The sequence below is a fragment of the Lontra canadensis genome, unplaced genomic scaffold (genome assembly GCF_010015895.1).
Source record: "Lontra canadensis isolate GAN:19392208 unplaced genomic scaffold, GSC_riverotter_1.0 scaffold17, whole genome shotgun sequence".
Taxonomy (NCBI): Eukaryota; Metazoa; Chordata; class Mammalia; order Carnivora; family Mustelidae; genus Lontra; species Lontra canadensis.
The window spans coordinates 10,798,166-10,811,593 of record NW_022631011.1 but is presented as its reverse complement, the minus strand read 5'-3'; the positions used below and the strand labels follow the sequence as shown (position 1 = coordinate 10,811,593).

Below are 13,428 nucleotides of genomic sequence, written 5' to 3'. Positions count from 1 at the left end.
AGAGGAGGAAGCAGGCTCCCTGCTGAGCAGACAGCCCGACCTGGGGCTCGATCCCAGGATCCCTGAGATCATGCATGACCCGAGCCGAAGGCAGGGGCCCAACCCACTGAGCCACCCTGGCGCCCTGTAATCCTTGTTAAACATAGAATTACCATATGACCCAGCACTTTCACTCCTAGGTGTTTATCCAAAAAAAAAAAAAAAAACAAACAAACAAACAAACAAAAAAAAACCCAAAACAAAAAACCATGTTCCTAGCAGCAGCAATATTGACAACAGCCGAAAGGCAGAAGGAACCCAAATGTCCATCACGAATGAATGGATAAACAATACTCGGCGTGCATACAATGTAATAATATTCAGTCATGTCACCTACGAGGTGGAAGAACCTCAAAAACATTTTACTAAGTGGAGGAGGCCAGACACAAAAGATCACACCTATGATTCCATTTACAAGAAATGTCCAGAATGAGCCCGAAGAATCAGAAAGCCGACGAGTGGTCGCCAGGGGCTGGGAGTGGGAAGGGGAGAATGGGTAGCAACTCCTAAATGGGGATGGGGTTTCCTGCTGGACGATAGAAATGTCTCCAAACTCGGTAACAGTGGTGTTCCCGCAACACTGAAAACGTTCCAAACTGTTAACTTTCTGATGTGCTCCATTAAGAACGGGGGAGAAGGGAAGCTGGCCGGCTCTTCCCTCCCAGGCCCGCAGCCGCGCGGACAACGGTGGCCTCCTTGCGGGCCGCACACCGCCTGCCCGGCCCAAATCGACACCCCGGATGGAGAATCTAGAAGGCGACGTGGGTTGAGGAAATGACAACAAGGGTACCACAGAAGACGCTATCACCAGCGAGAAAGGCGCGCCGAAAGCTCCCAGCAGACGCCCAACCCGACTGGGTTAACCGGCTCCGCGCAGGCGCACGTCTGCGCCGGATCCGCAGGGGACAACCGGGACCGGACGAAGCCTGGGGCGGAGCCTAGAGGCAGGGCCAAAGGCGAGGAGGGGATTGGCCTGCGGGCGGACGGAACGCGAGGGAAACCGGAACTCCTCAGCAGTGGGAGCGGGTTTCCGGCCGGAGCTTGGATTCCGAGGTCAAAGTCCGGCAGGCTGCGAAGCCGGCTTCCGGAGACTGTCCCGTCTGAGCGGCGTGAGGGGCGGCGGTAGCGATGAGGCAGAAGCACTACCTTGAGGCTGCGGCGTGGCAGCTACACGATAGCTGCCCGGGCCAGGCCCGCTATCTCCTGTAAGAGAAGGGCGGGAGGGGAGGGGAGGAGGGCGGCGGCGGCGGCGGCGGCGGGGTCCCCCCTCCACCCTCACGAGTCTCCTTCTTCTTTCCAGCTGGGCCTACAGTTCGTCACACGGTAGGGAGAACGTCCGACGCTTGTGGGTCAGGCTCTCGGCGCCTCGCCCCGCTCAGTTCCGCGCCCCGCTCAGGAAGACGCAAAAGAGCAATCTCCTCGAACCACTGCCCTCATAAATCCCCCCCGGGGCTGCTGTTCCGCGCAAGCTCCAAATCCCTAGGACCTCTTTTCTAGTTACACTCCCTTCCCTTGGCGACAGTTTTTCATCCACGCTCATGGCTTCCAGATTTGTACCCCAGCCAAGACCTCTCCCCATTCTAGGCTCATATCCAGATGTCTTCTTGACACCTGCTTTGGAATGTGTGTCAGGGCGAAACTCGAGCTTTACCCCCAGCACAGTCGTCCTCCAGTTCTTCCCAGTTCAATAATGCTGATTCCATCCGGCGAGTGAATTCAGCCCCCGATGCCCTGGGGCCATTCGCGGCTCCCTGAGAGCCTTCCTCCCCAAGCCAATGTGCCAGCAAATACGCCTCTTGACTTGGAGTATATGCAGCACCTCGTCTCTTCTCACCAGGCCATGTCCCCGTCTTGGACCGGGTCAGCAGCTGGGCTGTTGCCAGCCGCGCTCCCGCGTTCCTACATCCATTCTCAACTGAGCGCCAGAGTGAGCGCAGGAGGAACCTAAGCTTGATCGTGTTGCTTCTCTGTCACAAACACTCAGATGTCTTGACATCTCAGAGTAAAAGTGGAAAGAAAGTTTTTGTTTTTTTTTTTTTCAAGATTTTATTTATTTGACACAGGGAGAGCCCAAGCAGGGGGAGAGGCCGAGGGAGAGGGAGCAGGCTTCCTACAGAGTAGGGGACGCCCGATATGGGACTCAGTCCCAGGACTCTGGGATCATGACCTGAGCTGAAGGCAGAGGCTTAACCCACTGAGCCACCCAGGCACCCCAAAGTGAAAATTTTTTTTAAAGGACTACAGGGCCCTGTATCAGAAGCCCACATTACCTCTCTGGCCAGCTTTCCCTTTTGCTTACTCAACTGTTAGGCCTCCTTGCTCTTTTATAGCCTTCCAAGTTGTCCCCCATCCTCGGCCTGGAACTCTTACCTCATATATCTGCGTGGATTGCTTTCTTGTTTCCTTCTGCTCTCTACAGGTCACTCTACAAAGCCTACCATGGCTACCTTATTAAAGACCAGGGCAGCTCCATCGCCACTCCCTGTTCATCTCCTTTTTTTTCCCCCCAGCACTACACATTTGGTGTTGCTATATTTACTTTCTCCCTACATGAATTGTCCTTTATTCACTGTTCTGTCTCTTGTACACAGAACTGTGCGTGACACTGGACAGTCACTCAGTAAATATGAATGAATTTAATTTAACATTTGGCAGAACTGAATTACAAGCATGGTCCTTTGTTGTTGTATACTTAGCAGAGTGCTCACTAACAAATATTTGTTGAATAAATCTGTGATGTGCCTACCTTCCTTTCCAGCTGCATCATCTCCACACCCTCACCTTTCCCTAATAGTCATGCTTTCTTTTTCACTGTACTTCCACCTGAAAGCCCTTTAACAGTAATGGATGCTATCTCCAAGTACAGATATTTGGAGTCTTTGACCTTTGTCAAGCCATTTCTTTGGAGTATTTCTGGCTGGTCCACATAGAGTTTAATAGTTTCCAGGACATTTTAATCATATTCTGTTAACAGTTGTTACCAGTCTTATTTATGTTTGCTTAGGGCTCCCCCAGAATGTGAGTTAAAGATAGGTGCTCTTTTGCTCTTTATTTATGACTTTCCAGCCTAGCATGGTAAATGGCTGTCTTGATGTGCATAGACAATCTGGAGCAAGTCTGTTCTCCTCTGTTACCTTGTACTGAGAGCTACCTGCAGAAAGCCTGGCCCACAAATCACAAAATTGTGTGTTTAAAAAAGAAAATGAAGGTATAATTTACTGATTTGTGATAAATATGTTTGTAAAATTGGTGAGACAGCCTTTTTTACATAGTAACAAGTAATAAGTAAGGTAGCAAAAAATGGGGACTTAACCTGACTGTTGCTAAAAGGAGTCAATGGATAGAATTACAGTGTTTTGCAAAATAAATTATTGCCAATTTGCCTTTTTTGCAAGTTCTCATATTTTGAGTTTGCTTAAAGAGAATATTTGTTCATATTAAATAGTATATTTTATCACAGAGTATTGGCTGTTTGAGGTAACAAAATATTCTAATTTGCTGAATCATGAGTTTCGTTTGTATAATTTCAGATGCTAACATCACTTTTGAAGGAACATGTCCAAACTGTTTCCAGTTGCTCGTTTTGGATAACTCTCGAGTGCGCCTCAAACCCAAGTCCAAACTGACTCCCAAAATACAAAAACTTCTTAATCTAGAAGCAAGAAATTATACACTTAGTTTTAAAGAAGCAAAGATTGTGAAAAGATACAAAGACTCCAAAAGTGTCTTGGTAAGATTTCAATCCAGTCTGTGTAAATAAACTAGAATTTCCTTTTACTTAAAATGAGGTTGAATAAGGATCAGGCTACATATAACTCAGAGGTTTGTGATAATATACACAGATTGTCAAAATATGCACACAACTTTTTTTCTAGTGATTGATTTTTCATCAAGAGTAAAACTTAGTTTTTAAAAAAAAAATTTTAAGATTTTATTTATTTATTTGACAGAGCGAGATCACAAGTAGGCAGAGGGAGTGGGGGAAGCAGGCTCCCCGCTGAGCAGAGAACCCGATGTGGAGCTCAATCCCAGGACCCTGAGATCATGACCTGAGCTGAAGGCAGAGGCTTTAACCCACTGAGCCACCTAGGTGCCCCTAAAATTTTTGATTGAAATATAGCTGATAACGTTATTGTAAGTCGACACACAGTGATTTGACAATTACATACATTAGGAAATTCCAACCATGTAATTCTGACAATTACATACATGAAATTCTGCCTCTGGATTTAATGAAGTAAAGAGGTGTGAGAATTCATTCAATTGGTCTTATGAATTGATTTAGACCTATATTTGAAGAATATAGAATCAGTAAGGGTTTGCAGGGGTCACTTAGATTTTCAGTGATAATTTGCCATGTTTTATTGAAAAACAACTTAAAAGTTCTGTGGCAAATGTTAAATGTTAACTGCTGTTATGAAGAACATTTTTCCAGAAGTTAACCGGGTATCACAGTCCCCTTTATTCCCCCAAACATGGTTTTACATTGACAAAGTAGAGACTTTGTTATCTTTAAAAAAGTGTTTTAGGGGTACCTGGCTGGCTCAGTAGGTGGAGCATGTGACTCTTGATCTTGGGGTCATGAGTTCAAGTCCCACATTGGGTGTACAGATTACTTAAAATCTTTTAAATAAATAAAAATTAAAATTTTTTTTAATTTACAAGTGTTCAGCCAGTAATTTTTAATTCTAGATTTTCTCATTTTAAATTTGTATCTTGTCTGATTGCTGGATTACAGACTCCCTGAGGGCAGCCTCTCTTACCTGCTTATACCTGGTGTAGTCCCTTAATCCAAGAATTTAATGAACATGTAATTTATTGGGTTAAATTATAAATCAGGCCCAATATTTCTTCTTTTTATGTTAGTTGACTACTTGTAAAACATGCAACAGAACAGTTAAACATCATGGTAAAAGTAGAAGCTTTCTCTCAGCACTGAAGAGCAGTCCTACTACTCCTGCGAGTAAGCTCAGCCTGAAGACACCGGAAAGAAAGACTCCCAGTTCTGCAAACCTAAATCCTAAGTGTGGTTCCAAAGGCAAGAGCCCAGCCTTGATATTCAGGTATCTTAATTCATTAAGCTATTTGCATTGCTGGTGTGAGCTCTTATTTCTTCGACTTTTCCTCTGTTTAATATATACTCCCTAAATCTGCCATGCAGTCCAGGCCTTGGCCCCATTTTTTTCCTCCATACCCTTTTCTTCTCTAATGTCCTGTACATACATCTTTCATTCCCATCTCTGCTTATAAATTCCAGCTATATTCTTTTACTTCCAACCTCTCCCTTTACTTGTTCCCAGCTGCTACTAAATATATCCACTTTATCCCCCCAGCATGTCCCCACCTGCTCATCCTCCTAAGTTCCTTCTGTCAGTGAACATGCCTTTGTAGACAGTCTGACCTGAAATGGTGAGTAGAGTAGACAACGCCTAGTCCCTTGGTCCTTGTCCAGTTAGTCACCAGTTTCTATCTGCCCTTCCTCCATGGGGTTTGCATCTGTTCTCCTTTTTTCCTCCTACTGTGTTCAGTCTGTGTTCCTCTTTTGCTGGGATTACTACAGTAGTTTCCTGCTTCTAGTCTGATAATTTCCCTACAGCACAGCTCTGATGAGAAGCCTTTACCATCTCATGCTGTAGTATCTAGATCAAACATTCCCGCATGGCTTCCCAGTCCTTCCTACCTGGCACCAGTGCGTGTGCCTTCTTACTTTGCCTTAAGTCATCCTGTGTGTTAGCAAAACTGAAGTAAACTCACAGTTTATGTTCCTGCTCTGAACCTTTGTTCTTGATATTGCCTCTGTCAGAAATTCCTGGGGAAATCTCACTGAATAGGGATTTGTCAGCTGCTACTAAGTTAACTATATGACTGGAGCACCAAACTATTTTTGTAGTTCACAGTACTTTATTCACTGTGATAGTAAATTTAGTTCCTTAGAAACTGTGAAAGGAATTTCTGAACATTTTATACCAAAAGAGGAACTGAGTCTGGTAGTTCCTTGAACATAAACAGCAAAATTCTGTAAAGAGTGAAATTTATCTGTTTACTGCATTGAGTTTTTTATATTGGATTGACATTTATAAAATTGGATAAGAATTGAAATTTTAAGTCTAGTTTTCTCTATATTTTGATTTAATTATTTTGATATTTGGCATGATAAGAATTCATAGAAGTTTCTACCTTATTGGATAACTGTAGATAAAAGTTGGCATATTTAAAATATATTAAAATGAAATATTTAAAATAATTCGCTTGCATATAGAACAGACTGCTTCTTAGTTATATGCACGAATGAGAAAGATATTTCACATTTGTTGTACACATGGGGAGTAGAAGAGGGATCAGACTGATAAACCCCAATAAAGTTTCATGGGTATGGAACACAGTTGGAGGCATGAAACAGAAGAAAACAGAAATATACAGCAGCTGGGGAATCACTTATCCAGCAAATATTTTTAGAAGACCTCTTCTGTCCCTGGCACTGTTAAGAAGCAGGAATATATAGTTAGTAGTACAAGTTCTGTCCTATGGAGTTTACGTTCTAGGTGGGGAGATATAATGCAGTGGCACCTGCATGTGTAGGTTGAAATTCTTCATTTTTGAGAAAGGAAGTGGTCTTGAGCTGTGAAGAAACAGGTTTTTAAAGTCCTTAGAATTGTCATGAATCTTGATATCAAACTTAAAGGGGACTCAGGCCTGATGACACTTTACTTTTAGCCTTCTTCAGGTGTGATAGAAACTTCCAGAACCACCCAGTATACCTCCTAAATGTTGCCTAAAGTCTATGTAGTGAGGAGATTTTTAACAAAATGGGAATGAATGCTGGGTTCAGCCACTGATCGTTTACGGCCATAATAGGAGTAGAAAAGGATTCTAGTTGCAATTATTCAGGCTAACCAGGAAAAGCACTTTTAAATTTAGGTATCAGTATACCTAAGTGTGGTTTTATGTTTGTTTTCAGGACACCTACATCTGGACAGTCAACACCCACTTGCTCCTCAAAGAATGTGAGCAAAACAAAGAAACACTTCTCTCAACTAAAAATGTTGCTTAGTCGGAGTGAATCCCAAAAGAATTCGAAAGTGGACTTCAGAAATTTCTTACTGTCTTTGTAAAGGATGGGCTCTGAAAATAAATGTTTAATGCAATTTCTGAAACTAAGGTTAGCCTGAAAAATATTTTTCTTAAAACTTTTATTTTTTCTGGGTTGCCAGGGTGGCCCAGTCGATTAAGCATCTGCCTTCGGCTTGAGTCACGATCCCAAGGTCCTGGGATCAAGCCCCACATTGGACTCCGGGCTGAGCGGGGAGTCTGCTTCTCCCTACCCTTGCTTTCTCTCTCTCTCTCACTTGCTTACTTTCAAAATAATAAAATCTTAAAAAAAAAAAAACAAAAAACTTTTATTTGTTCTTTAAATACATGGCATCTGGGGTCCAAGAATAAACTTTTCTGGGCATTTTTCAGTGGTTATGAAGAAAATACCTCATGAAAACGAATAAATGAAACCTGCCTACCTCACAGGTGGTTGTGAGGATCAAAAAAACATGAAAACCCTTGTAAGTAGCAAATCTATTATGGACATTGAGTGGTTATATTCTCTCTTTTTTTTAAGATTTTTATTTGACACACAGAGAAATAATTTTGCATGCAAAAGTAAATATATGGAGCATTCTTAATTGTAGATCATTCAAATATACCAGATTTCATTTTTTAAAAAAGATTTTATTTATTTGACACAGAGAAATAATTTTTGCATGCAAAAATAAATATGGGGCATTCTTAATTGTAAATCAAATACACCAGATTTCATTTTTTTTTTTTAAAGATTTCATTTATTGGGGCGCCTGGGTGGCTCAGTGGGTTAAAGCCTCTGCCTTCGGCTCAGGTCATGATCCCAGGGTTCTGGGATCAAGCCCCGCATCGGGCTTTCTGCTCAGCGGGGAGTCTGCTTCCCTCCTCTCGGCCTGCCTCTCTGCCTACTTCGATCGATCTCTCTGTTACATAAATAAATAAAATCTTAAAAAGAGAAAAAAGATTTCATTTATATATTTGACAGAGATCACAAGCAGGCAGAGAGGCAGGCAGAGAGAGAGGAAGGGAAGCAGGCTCCCTGCTGAGCAGAGAGCCCGATGTGGGGCTCAATCCCAGGACCCTGGGATCATGACCTGAGCCGAAGGCAGAGGCTTTGAGCCACTGAGGTGCCCCACCAGATTTCATTTTTACAACTTTCTATTGTTCCTACTAATGTTTTATCACAAGTGGCATTTCATTTGCTCTGGTGAAGACTTAATTTCTAGGTCTAAAATTTAGAGCAGAATACAACAGTAACAGTTTAGCTATGTTAAATCTTCTCTGGAACATAGATACACTAAAATGATAGGCTAGGGTTGTATTCAACCTGTCTTCTAAAAATTCCTTAAATAAATAATTTAGATATTTTAATTATTTCCAAGCTCTCTCTGCTGTTTAAAAATTTAAAACTAAACTTCTCCCATTAGGGCTTGGCAAACTCTGAAAGGCCAGGGTTATTACTGAGTTGGTCTTGTAGTTACATGAAGTGAAATTATATTACTAGTGCCAGCATTAGAGAGGGATGGCAAGAGTCATCACTGTGAACTTTAGCCTGTGAGCCATAGGCTGAGGGAGCTGGGCCTTCCCTCTGTGTCCAGGGCATCTGGCACAATACTTTGGTCATGGTACCTTACCTTTCTGGCTAACTTCTCACTGGAGTATCTGTTTTTCTTCTTGCTCTTCTCTCTTCCGCTCTCCCTGATCACCCATAGTGAGCTCTTTATAGTTCTTAGGACATACCATTTTCTTGCCAGTTTGGGCCTTTGCATGGTTTTGCAGAATGCCCTCCACTTCAACCCTACTGTATTATGAGGGGCCACTCTTTTATCAAAGTGTGGGTGGCCCTGTAGCTTCCCGTTTCTGATTGTGTCCCCATTTGCCTGTGAGCTCTTTGCTGGCCTGCATGATGTCATTTGCTGTGGCCCAGAGCACAAGCTCTGCAAATATCCCTAACCACTACATTGACATTTGAATTCTGTAGCCCACTTGTTACATACCAGATTTAGAACCAAGGTCCTTTCAGCCACTTGACTGGGAAATGGATGAGAAGTGGTAAAACCAGGAACCTCTAGATGGGAAGTTAGTCACATTACCTCAGGAGCAAATGAAAAAATACCATGGATTCTTGACTTTCTTTTCTGTTTGAGAGAAGGATTTGGGGCATCTTTAAAGAGAATACTAAAATAATACTGTGGACATAACACTCAGAAGGAAACCTAGAACTACGTCTTCATAACCTCGGATTCAGCAGTGGTTTCTTAGCTATGATACCAAAATCACAAGCAACAAAAGAGAAAATAGATAAACTGGACTTCAAAATTAAAAACTTGTGTGTCTCAAATAAGGACAGCATCAAAAAATGAAGAGATAACCCACTGAATGGGAGAAAATGTTTGCAAATCATGTATCTCTTAAGAGGCCTATATCTAGAATTATAAAAAACTTAAAACTCAATAATAAAAAGACAAAGATTCTGAGCAGACAATTCTCCAAGGAAACAAATGGCCAGCAAGCACATGAAAAGGTGCTCAACATCTTCCATCTAACATTAGTCATTAGGGAAATCCAAATCAAAACAAGGAGCTACCACTTCATACCCACTAGAACAGCTAAAATCACGAGGACAGTAATAAATGTTGATGAGAATGTGGTGAGATTGGAACTCTGATACATTGCTTCTGGGACTGTAAAATTTGTGCAACCGTGTAAGAATTTGTCAGTTCCTCCAGAAGTTAAACATAGTATTAACATATGACCCACAACACCACTCCTAGTTACAGACCCAACAGTACTGCAAACAAAATCTTGTATATGAATATTCATAGCGACATTATTTGTAATAGCCAAAAAGTGGAAACAAGTGAAATGTCAACCTAACTACTGAATAGATACATAAAATATGACATATCCATATAGTGGAATATTCAGTCACAAAAGTGAGTTCCTAGAACATGGATAAACCTTGAAAATATGTTAACTGAAAGAAAGTAGACACAAAAGGTCACATAATGTATGATTCAATTTATAAAGAATGCTCAGAATAGGAAAAATACATAGAAATAGATTAGTGGCTGCCTGAGGCTGGGGGGGGTGAACAGGGAATAACTGCTGAAGAGTATGGAGTTTCTTTAGGGTGACAAAAATGTTCTGGAATTAGCAATGGCCACACAACTCTGAATACTAAAACCCACTAAAGTCTACAATTTAAAAGGGTGACTTTTTGGTATGTGAATTTTATCTCAGTAAAATTCTTAAAAAAATGAAATGAAACATTTCCTAAACAGATTACAGTGTAGATACTTGGGATTAAATGAAAATGACAGTCTCATAAGGAGAAGCAGCAGACATGCATTGTACAGCTCAGGCTCTGTGCAGCTCCAACTCCTGGACGTCCGTCCCATCGCCATAGGACTTGCTCATACGCTGATGTATCTACTGCAGTGCTTCCTGAACAGTTCCACTTAGCTCTGGGCTGTTTGTCCAGCCATGGGATATGGGGCCTGGAACACGTGACCAGGGCACCAGGGATCCTGGAGGCTACAGCAACCCTATGCTAAAGGCAGCCATGATGACAATGAAAAAGAGGCCCTCACCATCCAAAGAGGGATGGGATGGGCAGAACTCTGAGGAAGAAAACCTAATCAGGAATGGGTGGGAAAGGGGCAAGAGAGCATAGATCTAATGATCGCCTCATTAGTGTCGCAAAGAACTTTGGTGTCACATAGTTGATGAAAATCTGTAGGCCACTGTTCTCTCCATTAGCACAGCCCCTTGGACCTCAGCTGCAGAAAGCACAATGGTGACTTTTAATACGACCACTACTCAGATTTTAGAACTCAAGTAATATTCCTAGGTGGTTCACCCCTGAGAGGGATAGTACCAGTGAATTAACTGGGCTCAAAATGCAATCGCATATCTGAGACATCACTCTACTTCAAAGCCGAGTTCTCTCACCTTTCTCACTGGTGCCTGTCTTGCTTCTCTCGTGAGAAAAGCCAGCCTTCCTCCTACCCAATGGGCCAGTCTGCCCATCTAGCCTGGATGCCATCCCTGCTCTGACTCAGGTCAATGGAACAGTCCTGCCTTTTCCTTCACCTTCATCTTCGTCCTCTTCTGGATCCTTCCCCTCCCCACTTTTTCTTCTTTCAGTAAACATTTATTGATGTGTAACACCCACAGAGAAATAAATGTTCAAAGCTCTGACCACAAGCCTGGGGCGGATGCCTCTCCTGGACTTGTAAGGAAGGTTCCCTTTCTGCCTGTGCACAGCTCTTCTCACACAGAGGCCTGGTGAGACTGTGCCTGTCCGAAATCCGGGTGGGGTGGGGGGCGGGAAGGGCTGCAACCCTAAGGTATAATTCACGTAGAAAGTGTTCAATATGCTTCTGTCTCTCCTGGGACTAAACTTACAATTAAATATAAACAGGAATTTTTATGAATGAGAATAAATTTGTATAATAATATAGTTATTTGGAAAGAAAATACCAAAATACTTTTAAAAGACATTATGGACACAATTTTTCCAGAGACTACTTGCTTTAATTAAGTACAATTTTTCTTTTCTTCCTTTCTTTTTTTTAAGATTTATTTGAGAGAGAGAGAGAAAATGCAAGCAGAGACACGGGCACAGGCAGAGGGGGAGCAAGAACCATCAAGCAGACTCCCCACTGAGTGCGGAGCCTGGCATGGCACTCAATCCCAGGACCCTGAGGTCATGACCTGAGCTGAAATCAAGAGTTGGCTGCTTGGGGCGCCTGGGTGGCTCAGTGGGTTAAAGCCTCTGCCTTCGGCTCAGGTCATTCAGCTCAGGTCATGATCTCAGGGTCTTGGGATCGAGTCCCGCATCGGGCTCTCTGCTCAGCGGGGGAGCCTGCTTCCTCCTCTCTCTGCCTACTTGTGATCTCTGTCAAATAAATAAATTTTTTAAAAAGAGTTGGCTGCTTAACCAACTAAGCCACCCAGGTGCCCCATATAATTTTTATTTTCTATTTGGATGATTAAATTATTATATGTTGGCCAGTGAGAGCCCCTTTTAAGCTGGCTTTATTCTTACAACTCCATGAGAACTTTGAAAGCATCCTTCTTGCTTTCTTGCAAAGAAAGTTCCAGGACCGTCTTCATTCTCTCAGGCCTAAGACATGGAAGTGTCCACTCTCCCAGAAACCCTGCTAGTTTCAAGTAGTGATACCAGAAACAGAATGTTGGGTATACTTTTACTGCGGGATAGTAATGATACTGCTACCAGGCTCCTCCAGAGTTAAGAGCTGGAAAAGATGAATTCTTAAAAATCCTGAGTTCTCATACTTAAAATTTACCTCTCACATTACTAAATGCCTACTTGAATGTTTTAACTCTTTAGCCAACTGAGAGTATTCTTTATAATGTGATAAACCATACAATTATTCCTTTAATTGTAATTCTTTTTTTTTCCAAGATTTTATTTATTTATTTGACAGACAGAGATCACAAGTAGGCAGAGAGGCAGGCAGAGAGGGGTGAGGGGAAGCAGGCTCCCTGCTGAGCAGAGAGCCCAATGTGGGGCTCGATCCCAAGACCCTGAGATCATGACCTGAGCTGAAGGCAGAGGCTTAACCCACTGAGCCACCCAGGCGCTCCACTTTACTCTGTAATTCTTAATTCTGACCAAAAATGACTTGTTTGGGAGGCAGTACAGCCTACTGGTTAAAAACCATATACTTATGGTTAAGTTAACTTAAGGTTAAAACTGTAGCCTTTGTGGGGGACTATGACATTTAATTACCTGTGTAATCTTTGGCATTCTTAATTTCTAAGAGTCTGTTTCTTTCTATGTAAAGTGACAGTAATAATAGTACTTACCTGATAAGGATGCTGTGAGGACTCAGTGAGGTAATACATGAAAAACACCCAGAAGAGTAGATCGTGCATTGAAAGTACTCAAGCAGTTTGTCCTAATATCATAAATGATCCCCAAAAATCTATATAATAGTAATATGAACACTAATAAAAAAAAACTACTAGAAGAATAACATCTGGCATTACCCTAGGGTGGCTGTCCTTTGAATGCATTTGTAAAAAAATTGTTGCAATGATATTGACAAAGACTCTATTCTTGACCAACTTTACAGGGCTCTTCTGAGCCCCATTTTTTTTTTTTTTTTTTTAAGATTTTATTTATTTATTTGACAGACAGAAATCACAAGTAGGCAGAGAGGCAGGCAGAGAGAGAGAGAGGAGGAAGCAGGCTCCCTGCTGAGCAGAGAGCCCGATGCGGGGCTCGATCCCAGGACCCTGGGATCATGACCTGAGCCGAAGGCAGCGGCTTAACCCACAGAGCCACCC

The 13,428-nt window shown here is 42.4% G+C and overlaps 1 protein-coding gene across 2 annotated transcripts; it reads left to right on the top strand.

The window, feature by feature from the left end:
* The first annotated feature begins 1,030 nt into the window (after nt 1–1,030).
* On the top strand, nt 1,031–7,197 carry CUNH18orf21 (chromosome unknown C18orf21 homolog). Of its 2 annotated transcripts, XM_032859598.1 has the most exons (5): nt 1,034–1,244; nt 1,340–1,362; nt 3,570–3,769; nt 4,906–5,102; nt 6,998–7,197. In XM_032859598.1, the coding sequence occupies exons 1-5, from the start codon at nt 1,168–1,170 to the stop codon at nt 7,149–7,151; spliced, it is 651 nt and encodes a 216-aa protein (XP_032715489.1). In that variant the 5' UTR covers nt 1,034–1,167; the 3' UTR covers nt 7,152–7,197. The 2 variants fall into 2 exon arrangements, with proteins under 2 accessions (XP_032715490.1, XP_032715489.1); XM_032859599.1 differs by lacking the exon at nt 4,906–5,102 and having other exon boundaries at nt 1,031–1,244.
* Nucleotides 7,198–13,428: the final 6,231 nt, after the last annotated feature.